The sequence below is a fragment of the Gracilinanus agilis genome, chromosome 4 (genome assembly GCF_016433145.1).
Source record: "Gracilinanus agilis isolate LMUSP501 chromosome 4, AgileGrace, whole genome shotgun sequence".
Classification (NCBI taxonomy): Eukaryota; Metazoa; Chordata; class Mammalia; order Didelphimorphia; family Didelphidae; genus Gracilinanus; species Gracilinanus agilis.
Window position 1 is genome coordinate 522,779,957 of NC_058133.1, and position 22,275 is coordinate 522,802,231.

The window sequence follows — 22,275 nt, forward strand, 5'->3', positions numbered from 1 at the left end:
GACCTCTGTACCAGCAGCAATACAATGACCCAGGACAATTCTGAGGGATTTATGGTAAAGAAAGCTACCCACATTCAGAGGAAGGACTGCAGGAGAGGAAACATATAAGAAAAACAACTGCTTGAACGCATGGGTCGGGGTGGACATGACTGAGGGTGTAGACTCGAAATTACCACACCAATGCAACTACCAACAACTTGGAAATTGGTCTTGTTCAAGGACACATGACAAAACTAGTGGAAACGCGCATCGGCCAAGGGTGGGGGGGGGGTGCGGGGGCGGGGGTTGAAGGGGAAAGGTGGAGCCTGAATCATGTAACCATGTTAAAAATGAATATTAATAAATGTTAAAAAAAATCTACTTACCCTAGGCATCTAGATTATATCATCCCCACCTCCCTCAAAAGGGGAGGGGCGATAAATTAACCACACGTGACAATAAGTATCAAATCAAGATTTCCAAGTATTTGCACAGAAAAGACCAGGACTAAATGGAAAGTTTGATATCCAACCACAAAAGCCAAAAGAAACATGAAAAGGTAAATAAAAAACAGAGGGGAAAGAAAGAAAACTCTTATTTTTAAATTTGCCTCTTTAAGGGCTTCAATAAGATCAAATTATTTGTATTCCTATATGGAGAAATGTTATGTGCAATTTTCAAAAACTGTATTCACTATTATAGTAATTAGAAGAATTATTCATAGGGAGAAGTTGGAGTACTAAATGGTATAAGATGGTGGGGGGGAAAGAGGGGGTGAATAGTAGAGGTCACCAAGAGTAACTTAAATGAATAAGAAAAATAGGATATTCTATACCACACAAAGAGGGCATGGGAAGGGGAGGGGATGAATACTATTATAAGAAGGAGAGGAAGAGAGCATTAAGAGGTAATATTTAAACCTTACCCTCATTGGAATTAATCCTGAGAGGGAAGAGTAGCTATATCCATTGGGATATAGAACTCTATCTAACCCTACTGAGAAAGTCAGAAGGGATCAACCAAGGGGAGCAGGGGAGTGGGGAGGTCAAAAAAAGGAAGGGAGGAGATGGGGGAGGAAATTCATTAGGCCTTAAAAAATAAAAAGAAGGGGATAATAAGGGAGGGAGTGAAAAGGGAAGTAAATCAAGGGAGGGGACAAGGGGACTAGCTTAAAACAAAGCATCTAGATTATATCATCCCCACCTCCCTCAAAAGGGGAGTGGAGATAAATTAACCACACGTGACAATAAGTATCAAATCAAGAACAAGGGACTGCCCTTTGGGCAGTCCAAATCAGTGTAGAGGCTGCCATTGGTCCACTTGAATTAGAGGTGGCCCACAGGAAATGACGAGAGATGCTATCTCTTTAAATACATGGGTTACAACCTGGTAAAGTTAGTTCAGGAGTGGAAGGAGTTCAGGAGTTCCGGCTTTGGACTTGGTGCTGAAGGTGCTCGGCTGAGACCTCAGAATGCTTCTACTATGAATTGTCACGTGGGTAAGTTAGGCTGACTTCCTTGGCCTGCCTTGGTATTTCCAAACTCTGCCTTAAGTAGGCTTATAACCTCTCTTGTGGCTTGTAACCTAGTTTAATTAGGCTTTTAAGCCTCTCTCTCCATCCAGGCCTCTCCAGGCCTGGACTAGCCTCTCCCTCTCACTATTTACCTACCTTTTACCTTCCTAATTGTAAATAAATTACCTTAAACTGGATGCTGACTTGGGTCTATTTTAATTATGGAATCAATCTGAATTTTTGATTCCTGGCGGCCACACTTTAAATATATATTTATAAAATACCTAAAAATCTCCCTCTTACAGGGGGAAGGTTTGGATGTGATTACTTGTTTGTTCTTTCCTGTTTCTTCTGTTTTCTGGATTTTTTCTGTGTAAAAGTTGTCAAGTGTTAATTGATTTTTCTCTTTGGAGGTTCTTGTGCCTGGCTTGCCATTATTATTATTTTTTTCTCAGTCAGAAGTCTGGGTGAGGCAGACAGGCTCTCTGCCTATCCTGTCGAGCTGTGGAGCAGTTTTCATCTGAGTCACAGAGCTGTGCGCCCTCTCAGCTTTATCCTTGCGCCCAGGGTTGGTCTGTGCTCTTTAGGCTCCTCAGGTCTCAGGTCTAGCTATGTTCAGGATCAAGCCTCCTGGTGGTCCTCTTGCTTGCTTCTCTGCCTGAAGCTCCTTTAACAATATCAGGGTGCTGCTTCCTGTCATGCATCCCTCTGCACTGGGTCCCCACCCAAAGTCTGCGCCTGGACTCAACGTCTGCACCTGAGCTCAAGGTCTGTGTTCAAAGTCCACTTTCTTTAGCTTCATGGTGTCTTAAGTCTTGTTGCTTTCAGGAGCAGGCCCTGGTGATCCCAGGTAGCTGCCAAGAACTTAATGAATGCCCCAAACTTGCTCTAACTCTTGTGAGCTGGCTTTGGCACTGTAGGTGGTGTGTGTGGGGGAGGGGTTGCTCAGCTCATGTTTTAGTGAGAGCTATTTGACTGCCTTATAACATGGAAATACCCCTAACCCACGTGCCTTCAGTGCTGCGCCCTGTTGTGGGTCCCTTTGTTCATCTGGATTTGTTTTTATGATTGAGGAATCCTATATGTGTGGGTTAGGAGAGGTTAAGCACACTGCTTCTACTCTGCCACCATCTTAACCCGAAAGTCATGTTAAGAGTTTTAAAATCTTTAACATTAACTCACTATATGCTAGTTTGTTGTGAAGTGACTTCAGTGGAAGTTTCTGTATTATAACCTATAGTGTGGGGTTTATTTAGGGTTTTACTTAGAGGTTTGAGGAAGGTCTGTGGGTGGCCTTGCCATTATCCTGTATTGTTTTTCTGTTTCCCTGGGGCTGAATAAGGATACTGATTATAGGAATGCTAGTGAGAAAAGAATCACATAGGGGAAACTGAGTGGAATAACCATCCTTTTGATACCTGCCATGTGGGTTTTTCAGAGCTGGTGACAAGCTGTGCTAAACATCACAGGCTTTGAAGGCTTCCCGCAGAAGGAGTCTGTAGGGGTTTATAAGGGCTCTAGTAACATCCTATACTAATCTTCTGTATCTCCCTGGGGCTTATTAGAGATATTGATTACAATCATTACAATAAGGAGTGTTATTAAGAAAGAAGTCACAAGGGGGAATCTAGAGTGGGGGTAAGCATCCTCCATAGAATCCAGTCTGTGGTTATAGGATCCCACTTGAGACTTTGTCATTCAGAATCGGGTTTGATGGCCCCTGGCAATAAATGTACCTGAAAATCATTACATTCCTGATTAGGATCATTTGGAATCAGTGCAGGGGGGAAAACCTTTGTTTTTTTAATTGTTGTTGTCCAATAGGAAAAAAATTGGGCCATTATTAACTGTTTAAAGTGACAGTAACTAATTTTTATCTCAAGTCCCCTCAAATTTCCAATAGCCTTATGAACCACTAAATGAGATGGGTGCAAAAGGACAAAGAATGAAACCTGCAGCCCATTTCCTTTCAAAAGGATGATGGACTCAAGTTACTGTGAGATATATTTTGAAATATGTTAAAATCCATGTCTTTGTTTAAATTGTATTTAGTAGAAAGACTTGATTGTACTGAAAAGTCATTTAAAGAAAAGTAATAGCTATTCTCAAGAAGTAGGGAACAGCACAAAATTTTTTATTCCTTGTCTAAATGTCAAAAAGAGAGTGAATGTTCTTCCTCTGATCTCAGATACTGCAACAAAAAAATAAAATTAAAAGCAATCATGAAAGAAATTACATAATGCTTACAGGTTAGCTAGCTCATGAAATAATAGAAATATTTAGTGTACATACATCCAGTGGTATCATATCTATGAAGATAGGATTGAATGTATAGAGAATGAATATGAAAGCAAAAAGAAAGATTGAAAATTGTCTAGTAATGTAGACAGAGCATGCCCAGTCACACGATTTGGTTTTAGCTTCCAGGATTTGGGTCAAGTCACTCCACCACCATTCTGAAGTCATAGTCTGAGATAAGAATGTAATAATGACAACCAGGCCAAAATCACAGGTTTGTTATGAAAACAGAATGAGATCATGTGGGAGGCTCTTTTTAAATTAAATTGTTATTTAGCTTTGAGGTAATGGCATTTTCAAAGAATGGATTGTGTCCATTTCAGTTGGAAGACTTTTCTTCTTACCTGAGGAAATAAGATTTAAAGCAATTCATGTTCTGACAGTAGAGGAAAGGATATATGTTATTTGTGTGTATATGTGACTGCAGATATGTTTTACCATTTGTTTCTTTTAGAAGGAGTGATTAGCCTGGAAATGAAGGCAACTCCAATGGAGATGAGCCCTTCTCTGGAAGAAATGGACCAGCAAAGACTCATGAGTGATGTTCCAAATAACGTAGTTTGGAGAGAATTCTGTGTTGAACCTCAAAATTCATCCCATACTGAACATCAAAAAATGAACTCTGAGGAAAAGTCAGGTGATTGGAAGCAATGTGGAAAGACATTCAGACAGAGACACAAACTTGCTAAACATCAGAGAATTCACATTGGGGAGAAACCTTATGAATGCAAGCAATGTGGAAAGACATTCAGTTGGAGCACCAGCGTTGCTCGACATCAGAGAATTCACACTGGAGAGAAACCTTATGAATGCAAGGAGTGTGGAAAGACATTCAGTGACAGATCCAGTTTGGTTGTACATCAGAGAGTCCACACTGGGGAGAAACCTTATGAATGCAAGCAGTGTGGAAAGACATTCAGTGACAGATCCAATTTGGTTGTACATCAGAGAATCCACACTGGGGAGAAACCTTATGAATGCAACCAATGTGGAAAGACATTCAGACAGAGCTTCGATCTTACTCAGCATCAGAGAATCCACACTGGAGAGAAACCTCATGAATGCAACCAATGTGGAAAGACATTCAATGAGAGATCCAGTTTGGCTATACATCAGAGAATCCACACTGGGGAGAAACCTTTTGAATGCAATCAATGTGGAAAGACATTCAGTCAGAGCTCTAGTCTTGCTCTGCATAAGAGAATTCATACTGGAGAGAAACCTTATAAATGCAAGCAATGTGGAAAGACATTCAGTCAGAGCTCACATCTTGTTAAACATCAAAAAATCCACACTGGGGACAAACCTTATGAATGCAACCAGTGTGGAAAGACATTCCGTGAGAGATCCCATCTTGCTGTACATCTGAGAATCCACACTGGTGAGAAACCTTATGCATGCAGAGAATGTGGAAAGGCATTCAGACACAGTTCAGAACTTGCTAAGCATCAGAGAATCCATGCTGGGGAGAGACCTCATTAGTGTAAGCAATGTGGAAAGACATTCAGACAGTGATCCAGTCTTGCTGTACAACAGAGAATCCACATTGGGGAGAAATCTTTTGAATGCAATCAATGTGGAAATCCATTCAATTAGAGGCCCACTTTTGCTCTATATCAAAGAAATCTCAAACTTTCACACTGACCCCCCATCTTGCTCTAAAGCAGACAATTAATTTTCTTTGGCATGTCATAAGTTATACTCCAACTAGGTCCAAATGGGAATATCATTTATACCTAAAGTATAATGCCACAAGCAAATTAAGGGAGCATAGAATAGTTTCTTTTAGATCAGTTTATTGATAAGGGAAGAATTTATGACCAAAGGAGAAATAGATAACATGAGCTACATTATGGATTATTTTTATTATCTTAAATTGTAAACTGTACAAAAAAACCAATATAACTGTGGTTAAGAGGGTAAACAAAAAGTTATCATTTGCCTTTAACACAAGATGTCCAATTGTGTGAAGAGAACCCTCTCCCAGGATCACACATGGTATCTTCTCTGCATCCTTCTAATCCTAGTGACATCATCTAGTGTGGTCATGTGACTGAGTTTGAACAGGACAAGATTGAAGGAGGCCTGGAAGGGAAGAATAATGGTTGAAGACAGGGAAGTAGGGGCTCTTTCTGGAGGAACTGGTGAAGAGGAAGGTGACTGAAGGAGCCATGTGGAGAGCACCCACATGGCTAAAAGTCTTTCTTCTGTAATTCTCTGTCTCTACCTATCCAAGTTAATTCTAATAAAGTTTACGAAATGTAAAGACCATTTTTAATTCTTCCATTATGGTGACCACTATGGAGAGGGCTACTTTAAGCTTTTTAGATTTCTTTAAAATAGACACTAGGGCAGATCAGCTCAGGGAAGCAACCATCACTCACTATTTGCCTTCCACCTGAAGTAGAAAAGGCTGCAGCTGCCACAGATCTCAGGCTTGGTCAGATAAAATCTTGCTTTTCTAAAGAGAATACTATGAGCCAGTTTGAAGCACCCAGGTGGCCCCAGCTTTAGGTTAGTTGGGGGTAGGTTGTTGGAGAGAGTAGAAGGCAAGATTTCCCACCCCCTCTGTACCAACATCTCAGTAGCCACAGCCAGTGTGCCCAAAGAAAGGCTGGTCTCAAGTATCCCTCCTCCCATTTTCACAGCAGGGGACCCCACAGAGCTGGAACCTAATTGTCTTGCTAAGGTAGCTCCCTTAGGAGTGTCTCAAGGGGAAAAATCACAGCAGGGGTCCCTGGTCTCCACCCACATTATCTACCACCCTGACCTGTCAACTTCCAGGCCCTGCAACATACAGCAAACCGAAGCAACTCACCTGAGTAGTCCTAGCGGACTTCCAGCCTCCCAGATGTGAGTGTGGGTTCTGGAGCCCCAACCCGTACCAGGGATCTCCCCCTCCATTCCCTGGACCTTGACATCAGACTTCTCTAGCTTCACAGCAGGGGGTTGAGGCTCCCTGCTCCCAGCTGTGTCTAAAGGCACACAGCATACATTGCACACCAGGGCAACCACCAAAAAAGCAAAAACTGCAGGTAAATTTTATATACGTATATATAATGCAATTGAATAAAATTACATGAATTTAATCAAATTGAATGACAGTAAATCTTTAAACAAATTATTAATAAAATTAAATAAAATATCAATTAAATGAAATATCAAATAGACATACCACTTCAATGGTCCATTATTTTAAAAAATAACATGTTTTTAAAATTATTGCTATTATAAATTTATATTCATTATTATTCCTATTGAGTACTATTGCCTTGCCTTGATTCATTTAATCCTAATATAGTTGCTTTTGTAAGAGAGAGATTTTAGGTATTTTATAGATATATATTTAAAGTGTGGCTGCCAGGAATCAACAATTCAGGTTGATTCGGTAATTAAATCAGACCCAAGTCAGCATCAGATTAAGGCAGTTTATTTACAATTAGGAAGGTAAAGGTATGGGAATAAAGAGAAAGGGAGAGGCTAGTCCAGGCCTGCAGAGGCTTGGACGAGAGAGAAGGTTAAAAGGCTAAATAAATTAGGCTGCAAGCCACAAGGCCTAGCAACCAGATAGGCTAGTGCCTACTTAAGGCAGTGTTTGGAAGCGGCCTAGGTAGGCCAAGGAAGTCAGCCTAACTTACCCACATAACAATACAGAGTGCAAGCGGTCTGTGGTCTCAGGAGATCCTTCAGCACCAAGTTCAAGGCGGGAACTCCTTCACAGGAAGTAACCAACATACTTAAAGAGATAGTGTCTTTCGTCACTTCCCGTGGGTCCACCTCTAATTCAAGTGGACAAATGGCAGTCTCTACATTGATTTGGACTGCCCAAAGGGCAGTCCCTAGTTCTTGATTTGTTACTTATTGTCACGTGTGGGTAACTCATCTCCCCTCCCCATTAAGGGAGGTGAGGATTACATCATTTCAATGCCTAGGATGAGTAGAGTTTTGACTATGAATTGGCTAGAGTTAATTCCATTTACACACTTTTTACTATAGAATCAAAGGATATTGTTTCTTACAATTTGTTTTTCTTCACTAGGATATTGAAACTTGTGGGATCCTTTAATTATTTAAATTCCTTAACAATAATTGACTACTACCACAAGCACTGCAGAGCTCCTTCTCAAAAGCAGTTAGAGCAATAGACCCAAAAAGATAGGGTAGAAAGACCCAGCAGTTCCTCTATGTTAAGGAAGAATGAATAGAGATTTTTCCACATTTAGTGAAGGAAATCAATAGTTTCTGACCAGATAATGTCAACTAAGTCCTTTTTGCTTTCTGGGAAATTAACAGAAGTAAACCAGTAAAGTGGCTGAGGCTTCTCCATTGCGTAAGTTACTATGTAGTTGGGATGAACAAGACTTCCCTATATTATAAAGAATGAGGGTCCTATTGGTCCTAGGGAGATATAGATATCAGTGAGGTGGATGTATCTCTGTATTCTCCTAGGTGCTGGTTGCCAGAAGCCATCAAGGCTGTGATGTTTAGCAAGGCTACTCACAAGCTCTGACAATCCAACATGGCAGGTTGTCAGGAGGATGGAAATTCCACACTCAGTTTCCCCTATGTGATTCTTTTTACAGTGACATTCACTTGCATTGAAACTATTACAGTTAATATCCTTATTCAGCTCCAAGAAGACACAGAAAAACAATACAGGTTCATGGCAAGAACGATTACAGTCACAGACTAATCTATCCCAAAATAAACCCCTGTAAAACCCCCTAGAGTATAAATATTTCCCCTAGAATCAGCCCAGCAAAAAAAACAGCAGTTAGTGAGTTAATGTTAAAAATTTTAAATCTCTAATTCAGATTCCCATACACAGGTGCCTGCAAGAACAGGCCAGAACAGTCTCCAAATTCCCCCCTCCACCACTTTTCAGATCTGATTTGATACAGTAAGTTAATATAAAAGAACAATGAATGAAATATGAAGAAATTGTCTCCAATGAAAAGGCCTGTACGTTCTCACCACTGTAGCCCAAGAGATATGTCAAACACACCTAACACATTGTTTCTAAAGATAAGATATATGGTGGGAATGGAATTCATGCCAACAATGATGTAATCTTGAGGAAAATGATATAAAAATTAAAATCAGCAGATGGCACTTCAGATCAGCCACTGCAAACCTACTGGGTCTCTGGCTCTTCTCACTCCATTTTCACTCAATTGTCCTGCCCCCAAGGGGAACTGGACTGCTGGTAATCCCTCTCAACCCCCCCAGCAGCTGGTGATGGGGGAACACCAACCCCAATCACCCTTACTAGATGTTATTTCCCCTCTCAATAACAGTTGCCCAGGGAAGGACCCCAAAAGGTTAGGTGGATGGGTAACCCTTTCAGGTCCAACCTGGGGTTGGATCAGTTATTAATTTTGGGCTCTGATTAGCTTTGAATCACATTTATCTGACTGCATTTACTCCCTCTCCAAGGGTCGTGATATAAAGACTACTCAGGAAGGTACTTATTGAATACTTTTATCTATGATCTATAATAAGGAAAGGATAATCTGGATATAGATTGGCAAATTAAGAAATTTTCATTGGTTCCTGAGATGTGATAGACCATTCCACAGTGAAAGGAAGGACAAACCAGAGAGACAGGAAGTGATGTAGAGAAAAGTACTTATAAAAAAACCAGCGAAGGGTATTCTGATTCATTCTGTTGCCTTGGTGGCTCTTCCTGAGGGAGGACTTCCCCATTGGTGTCTCTGCATTGGATTTCTGCTATCTTGGTGGCTCTTGCTGTAAGAGGGATTCTTCTGTGTGGCACTTCTGCACTGGAAGACTTCTGTGTTGGAGATTCTGCATTGGTGACTCAAGGAGTTCAGCTTTGGTAACTCGCTTGGATTGAGGAGACACTGGCTTTTGAGCTCTTCTCCTGTCTTTGTTGGGATACTCTTTGGTGAGGCACTCAGATCTGGCCTTAGTTAATTTAGCTAGGCAATATTTTCTAACTCCTTCCTACATTTCCCTCTTTACTATCTCTACTCTTATAATAAATGGGCCAAGGGCTTTATGCTAGTAATAAGGCTAGCAGGAGGATAAGTAATACGGCTAGCTAGTTGGAAGGATGGAGTGAATTGTACCTGGGCTGGGCTTGAAACTTGTTTATAAATGTAACAAGGAACCAACCCAGGAATCAGTGTCAAGTGAAACTCTTACTACTAGACACAAAGCTCCTTTAAGATATCAGATTACCAGCCCCTTCTCTGCTGAGGAAGCAGCTTCCTATCGGTGAATGACAGGCTGACAGGAAGTGGATGTTGAACTTCCTGCCCTTCAGCAATGGAGTTTGTTCCGCTGAAACTGCTCAGAACCCTTCCTGTTGCCTGTCCCTGGTTGGCATTAGATGGTAGGTGAATAACCACAGAGTTCTAAGGGTTAAGCCTAAGGGGTTTATTGATAACAATGTAAAGGGAACAAGGCAGTGGAAAGAGGGTTAGGAAGTACTGAGATCTAAGGATGAAAGGTATATCTGACTAAGGTTGCCAATAGGTCTTGTCTGGATGGTCTTCTGCTGACCCATGGCTGCCTGCCCTGGGTCAGAGTGATGTGGTCTCTGGATAATAAAGTTGATCTTTGACTAAAGGATTTGCCAGTTGTGCTAATTTTATTGGTAAATTGTTCTGCAGGATTGGTTTAAACCCTATTCTAGGCCTAAGCTACCCATGTTCTCACTCCCACCAACCTGGGGCCCCAGGGGGGTAAGGGATAAGTGAGTGATCAGGGGAGAGGTCAGGGAAGAACAGAACCCATCCCTGGGTCTCCAGGGCTTTATATACTCTTGGCCCAACTGGCAGTTGGTGCTTTGCCCCATGTCTCATGCCACCATCAACATTCCAACCAGGGCAACTGACAGGTTGGCCCAGGCCAACATGGCAGAGTTATTAATCTCATATTACACCCTGCTGTAATAAAGCTACTAAAGCTTCTAACATCCTCATGGCTTGAGTTACTTTTTTAAACGGAGACCACAACAATTATTTTTAACCATTATTATTTTTGTCAAACCAAATTTTTAGCTATTATATTTGGCAACCCTATTTTAATTATTACACATATTAATCTAAGATGTCCCATTATATAATATTACCTTCAGTTAGTATGTTTTTGTTATTAGCTCTATGTTCTGTTTAAAAATGATGTATACTTGCCCTGTGGATCATGGCCAAGTTATAAAGGAAATAGAGCTCGCTTTTGAGTGAAAAAAATCCTTGTGCTGTGTCTCTATTTATCTGACCTATTGTCAAATGGAATGTGAAATATGAATTTCTGATTTTTGTTGTTTTTCTTTATATTTTCAATAGGATATTTGTTTTTTCCCTCTTCTTATTTTTTTGTGCTTGAGTACATGGAATCAGTATTCATGTTTTTGATTTTGAAAGATGAGTTTACAGTATCTATTAGCCCCAATACCAATTCATACCCAAAAGCTTTAGACTGGAAATCTGCCATTGGTTAAATATTTTGGGGCTTTAACTAATAATTGTGTCTGATTTCAGAAGAAGCTATCACAAAAGAGTTACTGTATAGTTTAGAGAAGCACAAATCAAGGAGACTAACAATCCTTGTGGGATTGATAAGGATCTAAGCTGTGAAAGGAAATTTTTGGTTCTTTTTCTGAATTTTCAGTTTAAACTTGTGAAAAGGGAATCCTTTTTTCTCTTTGCCTAGTTGGAGTTAAAGCTTTGTTTAATAATAACTTAAGTATCCCTACTTAGTACCTCACTAGATTTTGAGGACAGGATTAACTCTCCTTTGTCTACTTTTGAATTAATCAACAAAAGCGGAATATAGCCATACTTAACCCTAAAATAAGGGATGCTGTTACTACAGGAGTTTGCTCTTCCAAAAGGAAAAACACCCCTACTTAACATAAGTAGGTGCAACCCAGGTGCTACCTGGGTAAGAACTCAGTAACATGGGAATCCAAACTGAATGACAATTCAGAAATGTGTGAATCCTAGAAGAGTTAACACCTTTAGAGGTGAGAAGTCAATCCCACAGACAGTGCCCCGGGCAGGGCTGAACAATTTGGAAACTGTGTTTGGCCCCTGTGAAGACAGGCATGAACAGGAAACCACCATAAACGCCACAAAGTCCTGGGACTAGGAGAGTCTAGTGAAGTTGAGTCTGGTGGAGTGTCTCTTAGAAATAGTCTTTGAAGGAACTTCACTGGAGAATACAGCTTGGATCATGGCATCAACTTAGATTCTGAGTTCTGGACTACTTTGTTGGGTGAGTGAAAAGGGCTGACTCCTTTCCTAGTTTCCTAAAAGACTAGCTTCCATTTTGGAGTAGGCCTCGTAGTAATACTACGGCCCTCCTGGTAGAGGACTAGTATAGATATTTTCTCTAACCTCTCTCACTTTTCTCTATGTTATTGTTTGAGATATAATAACTTCAGAGCCCACGTTATTTAACATAATTTAAGTCCAACCACTAAATTTCACCTTTAAAAAGCCAAGAGAGTAGACTTGTTTTGGGGTTTGGGGGAACCAGCTATTTGACAAATTCAGATGTTGGACTTCACCAGGTCAGGTTCCTATAAGTACCTCTGTTTGGCTTTCATTTCTGGCTCTCCATTCCCTGAGGGTAAAGGTAAAATCAGACCAGGGAATCATACTTCCCTTTTACTTAGACTCTTATCCCCGTTTCTGCTTTTAGTATGGCAATTTTTCCATAGTCCTGGCTGCTGATGAGTGAGCAAAATACTATTGCAATTGTCCTGCAGGCTTACAGAACATAAATCACTTTCATTGGCCCTGGTGGTGATTCAAGGACCTGTTATAGTTCTCTTTTTACTCATAATTTTATACACATAGGATTTTGACACATATTTTTATCCAGAATTTAATTTTCCCTCTTTTGCTTTTTTTATTTTTTTTTATTTTTGGTTTTCTTTTGAGAATTGATTCATAAACTTCATAGCTCAGTCATGTATCCAAAGGTGATTCTAGTGTTCGTCAACACCCTCTTAAGCAGGGATTGTATAATTATCTTAAAATCCAAGTTCATGATATTTTAAAGCAATTTTAGGAAAAGAAAATCTCCAACACCCTGAATCAAGAAAGTGAATCTTCTGGAGTAGGTGTCATAAGGATGCCTACAGAAATCACATATTACATCAAGAAACCCAGAGTGAACTTTGGGATATAATTAACTGAACTGAAGGGGATTGAACCTATCATTTATTCTGAATGTAAATTCTTATGCCAAAGGGTGGTATAAGTGCCTGGTGTTATGAGGGGCTGGTGCTGAATGAGTGTGGAAGATCTCTAAGTGTAACACACAAGTGGTGGTAGTGAAACACAAAGGACTCCACAGGACTATTTTTAATGAATCTGTTCTGCTCAGCTTCAGTATAACAGTGTCCCAGGACAGATAGCTAAGAGAAGAATCTGTAGTTAAGAACACATAGCTGCTTCTCACTGTCTATCCTGGCTCAATATGGATAATGCTGGTTGACTACAATTTGAACGTTTACAGTTGAAAGGAATCTCCTCTTCCCTCAAATATCCAAGGATATGTTCACTAATCCCTGAGGTAAAGATGACATTCACTTTAGGTGAGTTTAAAGATTTAATAATCACAGGCTTAGGGAGGGAAGCAGGGAAATGATGGGAAGAGGAGTATGGGAGATCCTTGGCCTAAGCTATTGATGACAAAGGTGGTATATGAATTGAAGGTAATCAGAGTATTCAAGCATGTTAGTTGTTGATGGTTAGTTTACCAGTTTCCAGACTGGCAGAGCCAGACTGCTTCAACCTGAACCAGGTTATTTGATGGTAAATGATGTTGCTTCTTCTTGATGAGTGAATTAAATCAGAATATTCAGTATAGGATAACACAGGATTTGAGACTATGGAAATGATCAGTGCTGGTTGCTGGTATCTTAAGTTGTCTTTTGGCCTACTGTTATATTGAATCTCTGGGAGCTTGAAGATCACCTTTGATTGACAAATAAGTCAGTTGGATGGAATGCTCCCAGGGAGTCATGCGAGAGGCAGGAGGAGGGGCAGTTGAGAATCCTGAAGGGATTCTGGGTCTTTGACCTGTGCTGAGGCTGGAGATTGGTGGATCCTGGTCTTGGAGTGAGAGGGTGCAAACATCTCTCTGCAAACTCTTCTTGTACTTGAGATACCGGGCCAACCTGTACCTGACCACCACCTTGGTGTCTACTGCCCCTAGATATTAGGAGTTACATCATCTAGTTATCTAGGTTTCCCAGGGCCCGGGAGGGATCCGGGAAGGATCCGGGAAGTGGGCAGGAGACGAAGAAGAGGGTGGAAAGGGTGGAAATAACTCAACTGTAAGGCTGAAGATCTATTGAAGAAGTCAAAAATATCCCAGCAGTTTACCTACTCTGGTTTAGTCCTGGCCAGGCTGAACCAGAGGGAAGCTACATTGATTCTTCATCTGCCAGCAGTTGAGATTTTATTAGTAACCATTAGAATAGGGTCTCCTATACCACAGTCCTTTACTCTTATCCTTCCTGTTTAATATAAAGTTTAAAGTACCTTCCTAAAGCAGTTTCCAAGTTTGTTTTGGGAAGGGAGAAATCACAGTCAGAATACAAGGCGTTATCCTAGCTAAAGAGCCCAAATCAACATATCAATTAACCCCAGGTGGGTCCTGAAGGGATAAACCTCTTTGACCTGAAGGATCCTGCCTGGGCAACTGTTATAAGGGAGAAGGGTCATCTTATTTCTCTCTGTACATCAATTTACCATCTCAAATAGATCAAGGGACCTCCCATAATTATAACACTACCCAAGTCCAAACCAACCTCCCACCAAGCCCTGTCTCAAAATTGAGAACCCTGTCTCAGTTCAAATCCTGCTTTTATACTTTCCCATCAATTGAATTTGCACCTGCTAGGCTTTGCCAAACTCAGCTCATTCAAAATTCTAAACAGCTAACTGTCTATCATTTTGCTTTTCATATTGCATTGCAAAATGTCATTATAAGGAGAATACTCCCTAATTGACTTTTTGTCAATGTGTCTATTGATCAGTTTTTGTTTTCTTTCTCCTTTTCCTTTTCATTCCCTCATCCACAAATTGTTAAACACAGAAGAAAAACAACTGCTTGATCACATGGGTTGATGGGGATATGGTTGGGGATGTAGACTAAATGATCACCCTAGTGCTATATTAATAATATGGAAATAGTCTTGATCAATGACACATGTAAAACCCAGTACAATTGCTCTTTGGTTAAGAGGGAGGGAAATAGCATGATTCATGTAACAATGGGGAAAAAATTCTAAATAAACAAATTAATTAAATAAGCTTAAGGCCCCAAATATTTAATTAATTAAATGAAAGGTGGGGGGAGAATTATCCCCGATCAATGCATTGCTGAGAGGAGCTTAGTCTATCATAGTTGATCATTCCACAATATTGCTGTTACTGTGTACAATGTTCTCCTGCTTCTGCTTATTTCACTCTGCATCAGTTAATGTAGATCTTTCCAGCTTTTTTAGAAATCATCCTAGTCATCTTTTCTTATGGCACAATAGTACTCCATCACCATCATATGCCACAATTTTTTCACCCATTCCTGAATTGATGGACATCTCTTTCTTTCCGAGTTTTTGCCACCACAAAAAGAGCAGCTATAAATATTTTTGTACGAGTAGATACTTTGCCATTTAAAAAAAATCTTTCCTGGGTAGAGACTGGATCAAAGGGTGTGTATTGTTTTATAGCCAATTGGGCACAGTTCCAAGTTGCTGTCCAGAATGGTTGAATCAGTTCACAACTTCGCCAATAATGCATTAGTGTCCCAATTTTGCCATATCCCCTCCAACATTTGTCATTTTCTTTTACTGTCATGCTGGTCAATCTATAAGGTGTGAGGTGATGCCCTAGAATTATTTTAACTGCATTTCTTTAATCAAGAGCAATTTAGAACACTCTTTCATATGGTTATTGATGGCTTTGATTTCTTCATTTGAAAACTGCTCGTTCATATGCTTTGATCATTTGTTAACTAGAGGACAAAAATATAATCTTATTAATTTGTCTTAGTTCTCTATTTATTTTAGAAATGAGATCTTTATCAGAGAAATTTGTTATAATTTTCCCCCAGTTGTTTCTCTTCTGTAATGGGGAGATTAAGCAGTAGCACCCAGGCTGTGTCTAAAAACCTGAGGGTTCCATAATAGAATGAAGGTGGGATTTTGAAAAGAGGGGTGGGAGTTTGACCAAGCTGGAGGAAAGGAGGAGTGTTGGCTGTGTGGTCCAGGTTTTGCCACATACCCAAGGAGTTGCCAGTGTGTGATACCACTGAGAAGGAGATTTTGCAAGGAAAACATCGTGACCTAGGTTGAGGATAGGACCGGGTTAACTGTTGGTGGACAACAGGTTAATCAACCTTACTCCCTGGAGTCAGTTTTGGATTAACTGGCTGCTCTGAACTTGTTCCTGTTACATCTGTGACCAGCTTGGAGCATCTCTGAACCTGTACTGTGAGAACCCTTCTTGAGCCCCTCTTAGTTAGTTAGAGACCAGCTTAGTTAGATATTTAGTTAGTTAAACTATTAGGCTATTCTTTAGAATAGAAATACCCCTCTCCCTACTTCCCTCAGTCATTTCTATTAAACACCATTTTGTTATGTAATGTAGAAGAGGGCAGGATGGAATTCCTGCAAAATACAGGGTCAAGCCTCATCCAGAATTCCAGGGGACCCCCCCCCAGAACTTTGGGTGAGGGGACAGTTGAGTGGTAGTTAAACGGTTGCTTTCTGGGAGTTGAGGTGAGAAGATCTTGCTGCTTGCTGCTCCTGACTTGGGGGTTCACCTGAGGGTCCATTGTGGCAAAAGCCATTGTGGTTTCTACTCAGAAGTTAGCCTGTCTAGTAGGATTAGACCTTACCAGCATCAAGATAACAATTATTGAGTAATATAGAGATTAGGAGTAATTATTATTAGCCTAGAGAGCAAGTTTAGCCAAGTGCCTGCCACTCCCTCCTGGGGGGGGGGGCAGCTTCAAGCTGACAGTTCAGGGCTTTCCACACTTATCCAAATCCTAATTACCCCCTCTTGCCTTTCCCTTTTCCCTTCCATAACCAATATAAGCTTTATCTTCACTATCTCTGCCTGGGAATTATTTGAGGATACTCACTGCTCACTTTGCAATTGTTTGATGCTTATCTGTTGCCAGCATAAGAAGTCAAGTCCCATCTCACTCCTCAACATAAGGATCATTAGCCACTACTCATTTCTCTATCTCTCTATTCTCTATCTGTGGGGAATATAAGTTAAGAAAGGGAACATCATTAAAGATTAGCCTCAGCTGTATCTGGCTTGAAGCAACTCAAGCCTGACTCCATCTTCAACTGAAGCCCAACTGCTTGGGGGGAGGGGTTTGAGGACAAGAAGTACCTAATCCCCTCCCTACTCACTCCAGCCTGTCAGTGTGGGAGGAGAGTGTCCTGAAGATTTCTGACCCAGGCCTAACGATCAGCTTCCCCAGTATTTCTGTTATTACCAACATAACAGTTAGCACTTCCTGTCTCCTCTTAGTTAAACCCACTACATTGGTTTTTCCTGGTTGGCAGGTTGGCAGTTACTGGCCAACTGCCATTCCCAAACCTCACATCCCTATTTGGTTTACCTCTGTTCCTCTGTCTGTTTTTCCATTGTGAGGAGTGAGTGTGTCCTCAGTTTATTATTAATTCTCCATTCCTAATATTATTTTTTTTCATTCTAATCTTGGTTACATTGGTTTTGTTTGTACAAAAGGGTTTTTTTTTTTTGTAACTAAAAAGCATTTATTTTATTCTCTACTAAGCCTTTGAGTTTTGAGGACGTAACTAAATTCTGGAAAATCTTCCCACAGAAGGGTAAGTACAGTAAACATTATGAAGCAGTTATGAACAGCTGAAAGAACAGTAACCAAGCGCTAAATAAGAGAAGAGAAATTTTCAGCTACTTTTTAGTGAAAAAAAATGAAAGTAGGGAGGGACAGGGGCTTAAAGAATGAACAAGAGGGTCAGCTGGGTAGCTCAGTGGATTGAGAGTCAGGCCTTGAGATGGGAGGTCCTAAGTTCAAATCTGGCCTCAGACACTTCCCAGCTGTGTGACCCTGGGCAAGTCACTTGACCCCCATTGCTCAGCCTTGCCACTCTTCCACCTAGGAGCCAATACACAGAAGTTAAGGGTTTAAAAAGAAAAAAAGAATGAACAAGACAAAAATCTTCTAATACATTTGCCCTTGGCTAGATTGTAAAAAAAAAAAAAATGGAGCTAGGACTTCTATAATGCAAAGCTCCCACTACAGCACACTGTACACACTTGTTTTCCAAGCCCTCCCCCCATCTCCAAAATGCTGCCACTTGGATTATTTGCCTGCTTGTTGGGCCTGCCAATAGAGCAGCACATAGATCTTCTCTTTGATGCAATCTTTGTGGTAGGGCTGGTATGTCTGACTGCTCGATACACAAGGCAGCTAAGATCTGCCAGATCTCATCAATGAAATCAAACCACTGACTGATGTCATATGTGATGGAGGGACTGTTGGGATTCATTCTCTTCAGATGCTCTTCATACATTTTACAAACTCCTTCCATGCATTCATTCGCTGATTCATAATCAGCATAACTTCTGCCTTCTGGCCTCTTGGGCTGTGCCAACAAAATGGTATGAGACATTTTGCCAACCTCTGCTGCTGCCGCCACCACAGCCACTCCAAAACATTTTAATATATTCAAAATTATTCCTTTTACATCTTGTAATATTCTCTATCTCTTGCATGGTTATCAGTACTTCCATTCTCCATAGATCTGACAGGCAAACTATTTCGTGTTCCCTTAATTTACTCATAATATCACCCTTTATATTTAAGTCATATATCCATTCTTACCTTACCTTGGTATAAGGCGTGAGATATTGGGCTATACCTAGTTTATACCATAACGTCTCCATTTGTATTTTCCCTGGTTTGGTGGTGACCAGTAACTGCCAACTGTCATCTTAACAACTAGTGTGTTTCACCTAATCCCACATCCCTTGTTCAGGTCTTCAGTTAACTGGTGTCACTCCTATCATTTGTGGGTGTGTGGGTGTGCCAGTCATGAATATCACCCTGTTAAGGCAGTTACTTATTTCAGTATGAATCTGAATTTTCATAGTGAATAATCCTGGTGATATATTGCTGTAGTTTCTTTGCTATTGTTTATTATTTAAGATTTAATCATTGATAGTCATTAAGGAAATTGGTCTATAATTTTCTTTCTCTGTTTTTAGTTTTCAAAGCTTAAGTATCAACACCATATTTACATAATGAAAATAATTTTTTAGTTCTCCTTCTCTGCCCATTTTGCCAAATAGTTTATATAGTATTAGGATGAATTGTACCATCTGGATTTGGAGATTTTTTTTCTTAAGGATTTAATTGATAGTTTCTTCAATTTCTCTTTTTCTGATTATGTTATTTAAGCATTCTATTTCCTCTTTTGTTAATCTGGGAAATTTATACTTTTGCAAATATTCATTCATTTTACTTAGATTGTTAGATTTATTGTCATATATTGGGCAAAATAGTTACTAATGATTGCTTTAATTTACTTTTCATGCGAGGTGCATTCACCCTTTTAATTTTTGATATAGGTAATTTGATGTTCTTCACTTTTTTGAAAAATCAAAATAGCCAGTGTTCTATGTTCTTTTCTCTCTCTCTCATAAAACCAACCCAATATTATTTATTAATTCAATAGTTTTCTTACTTTTAATTTTATTATTTCTCATTTTATTTTTATTTCAAATTTAATCTTTAAAAGATTTTAATTCCTTCTTTTTCTAGCTTTTGTTGTTGCATATCCAATTAACTGATCAGCTTTTCCTCTATTTTGTTGATATAAGCAGTCAAAGGTATAAATTTCTCCCTAAGTACTACTTTTGCTATATCCCATGAATTTTGATTTCTCATTGTCATTCTTTTTAATTAAACCATTTAATTTGTTTTTTTTTTACCCACCTCTTTTGAGGAATTAGATTATTTAGTTCCCAATTTTTTTGTTTTTCCAGGAATACTTTTTGATTATAATTTCTATTGCATCATGATCTAAAAATGATGCATTTATTATTTCATGCTTTTCTGTGTCTGGTTGTGAAGTTTTTATGTCCTATGTAACAATTAAAAGGGCCAATAACCAATGCTATGATAGAAGGGAGGGAGATAGTCTATGTGGTGAGTGTCTCTTCCAGTTCTCCCCTGGGGCCAAATATACACTGGGAGATTTTAAGGGTGTGTCACCTCAAAACTGGGTGACCTGGATGTTCTTGCCACCCCACAGGAGTTGGGGGGGGCAAGGCTTCCCTATAAGACGAGGTATGTGGTACCCTAATCTGATTCTGAATAAGGACTGGGTTCACACAAACCTCCCCCCAATCAGTTAATTTCACAGCGGATGGTCCAGCTTCAAGATGGAAGCAGCCAGACTGAGTTATGTTTCCCCTCTCCCTTGTTGTCTCTCAGGCACTCTGGAATGCTATCTGACTGATAAATGGCTTTTATTATTTGCAATTCAGGGATTGGAGAAAGGGGTGAATGGCAGAGGGATTTGGGGGTGCCCTCTTCTCTATTTCTATAGGGAACCTTTGGGGTTCCCTCTCCTAAGTTTCTTCCCCCACCCCTTCTCCTTCTATTTCTATTTCTAGTTTTCTGTTTCTATCCTTTTCTATAATTGTAAGTTTTGACTGAAAGTGGGTCTCTCAGCAAGACTGGGTAATGGGAGAAGGAGACTAAGAGATCACTCCCAAAATGGAGTCCAAAAAACTTATCTTACTTAAAGGTTGAAGTCTTGATGGAAGAGATGCAATGGAATGGTTTTGATCAGGGAATCAGGATTTCAATTTCCAAAGAAAGATCCTCAGGAAACCCTAGGGACTGGATCCAAGCTGGGATGTCCACCTCCTCCCTCTCTCAGTCCTCCGCCCAAAGACCTCTCCTCTCTCCTCTCCCAAGAAATTCGCAGAATTCCCTCTGGTCTCAACTGGCTGCAAATGTCAGAAACTCCTTCTCTGGCTCCTTTCATCCCATCCCCCTTGCACAAATCCCATCCTTACACCTAGTACATGGTAAATTTTTGTATATGTACCATGTGCCCTTGAAAAGGAGTTATATTCATTTTTATCCCCATTCAGTTTTCGTCATAGATTAAATCTCACTTTCTTAGAATTGCATTCACTTCCTTCACTTCTTGTCTATTTTTTTTTAGATTTATCTATTCCCAAGAGGGGAATGTTGAGATCCCTCAATAATTTATTTTTACTATTTCATCTTTAATCTTTAGTTTCTCTTTAAAAATTTGGAGGGTATGTTATTTGATGCATACATGTTAACTGTTGATATGATTTCATTATCAAGATGTATCAATCTTCTTTATGTCTTTTAGTTAGATATTTTCTTGTCCTACTTTTGTCTGAGATGATTGCTACTCCTATTTTTTTATAATCTTAGTTCAATAGATTCTGCTCCAAGCTTCCTCCCCTGCCCTTTACTCTGTTTGTCTACCTGCCTCATATATGTTTCTTGTAAACAACATATCAGAGGATTCTGGTTTTTAATCCACTCTGCTATCAGCTTTCATTTTATGGGTGGGTTCATGCCATATACATTCACAGTTATGATTGCCACCATTTATTCCCCTCCATTCTGTTTCCCTCTTTTAGTCCTCTGCTTTCTCCTTTAACCCTGTCCCTCCACACAAGCATTTTATTTTTAACCACTCTTCTTATTCCCCCTGTTTTATATTGATCCTGTCCTCACCATTCCCTTTCTCATTTTCCTTCTACTTTTCTATGTTAAGAAAGTATTCTATGTTCCAATGAGTCTGATTGTTATTCCCTCTCTAAACCAATACCAATCAGAGTAAAATTTAAGCATTGCCCATTGCCACCCTCATCCCCACTTCCATTGTAATAGCTTTATTTTTGTATGCCCTTTTAGGTGATATAATTTAACCTGGTTTACCTCTCTTCCCTTTTCTCTCAGTGCAATCCATTTTTTTCACCTCTTGATTTGCTTGTTATCCTAAACAACTTACTCCAACACCCTCTATATACTTCTAACTACTATGATAATGATAAAATTTCAAAGTTTCAAATATAATCTTTCTACATAGGAATATAGATAATTTGACCTTGTTGAGTCCCTTACATTTTCTTCTTATTTATCTTGTTATGCTTCTTTTGCATTTTTCATTTGGACATCTATGAGGGTAAAAAGTTGGTTTGACAAATATTAAGAGTCAAAAAAGATTGTGGTCACCATTTATAAAATATAAACCCTTAAGTGAAAATGACTGTTAGCAGCTTTTATTTACAACAAGGTAGAGATATTAAAGTTGGAAATATAGGAAAGAGGTAGAATAAAATCGCCTAGCTACAAAAATGCCCTAAGTCCTACTAGTGCCTCCAAACCACGAATGCAAATCCAAAAGTGAATCTCATCAGGATCTGAAGCTGTAA

General features: G+C 39.7%; 1 protein-coding gene and 1 pseudogene across 1 annotated transcript in view; one reads left to right on the forward strand and one right to left on the reverse strand.

Moving 5' to 3' along the window:
* Positions 1-4,264: 4,264 nt before the first annotated feature.
* LOC123246942 (zinc finger protein OZF-like) overlaps positions 4,265-22,275 on the forward strand; it is a gene marked incomplete at its 3' end in the record, with an annotated part of 84,278 nt that continues 66,267 nt past the window's right edge. The window contains exon 1 of the mRNA XM_044675715.1: positions 4,265-5,153. Coding sequence (XP_044531650.1) covers positions 4,265-5,153 — 889 coding nt within the window. The remainder of the gene's footprint in view (positions 5,154-22,275) is intronic.
* Positions 17,929-18,455, reverse strand: LOC123244816 (annotated as a pseudogene).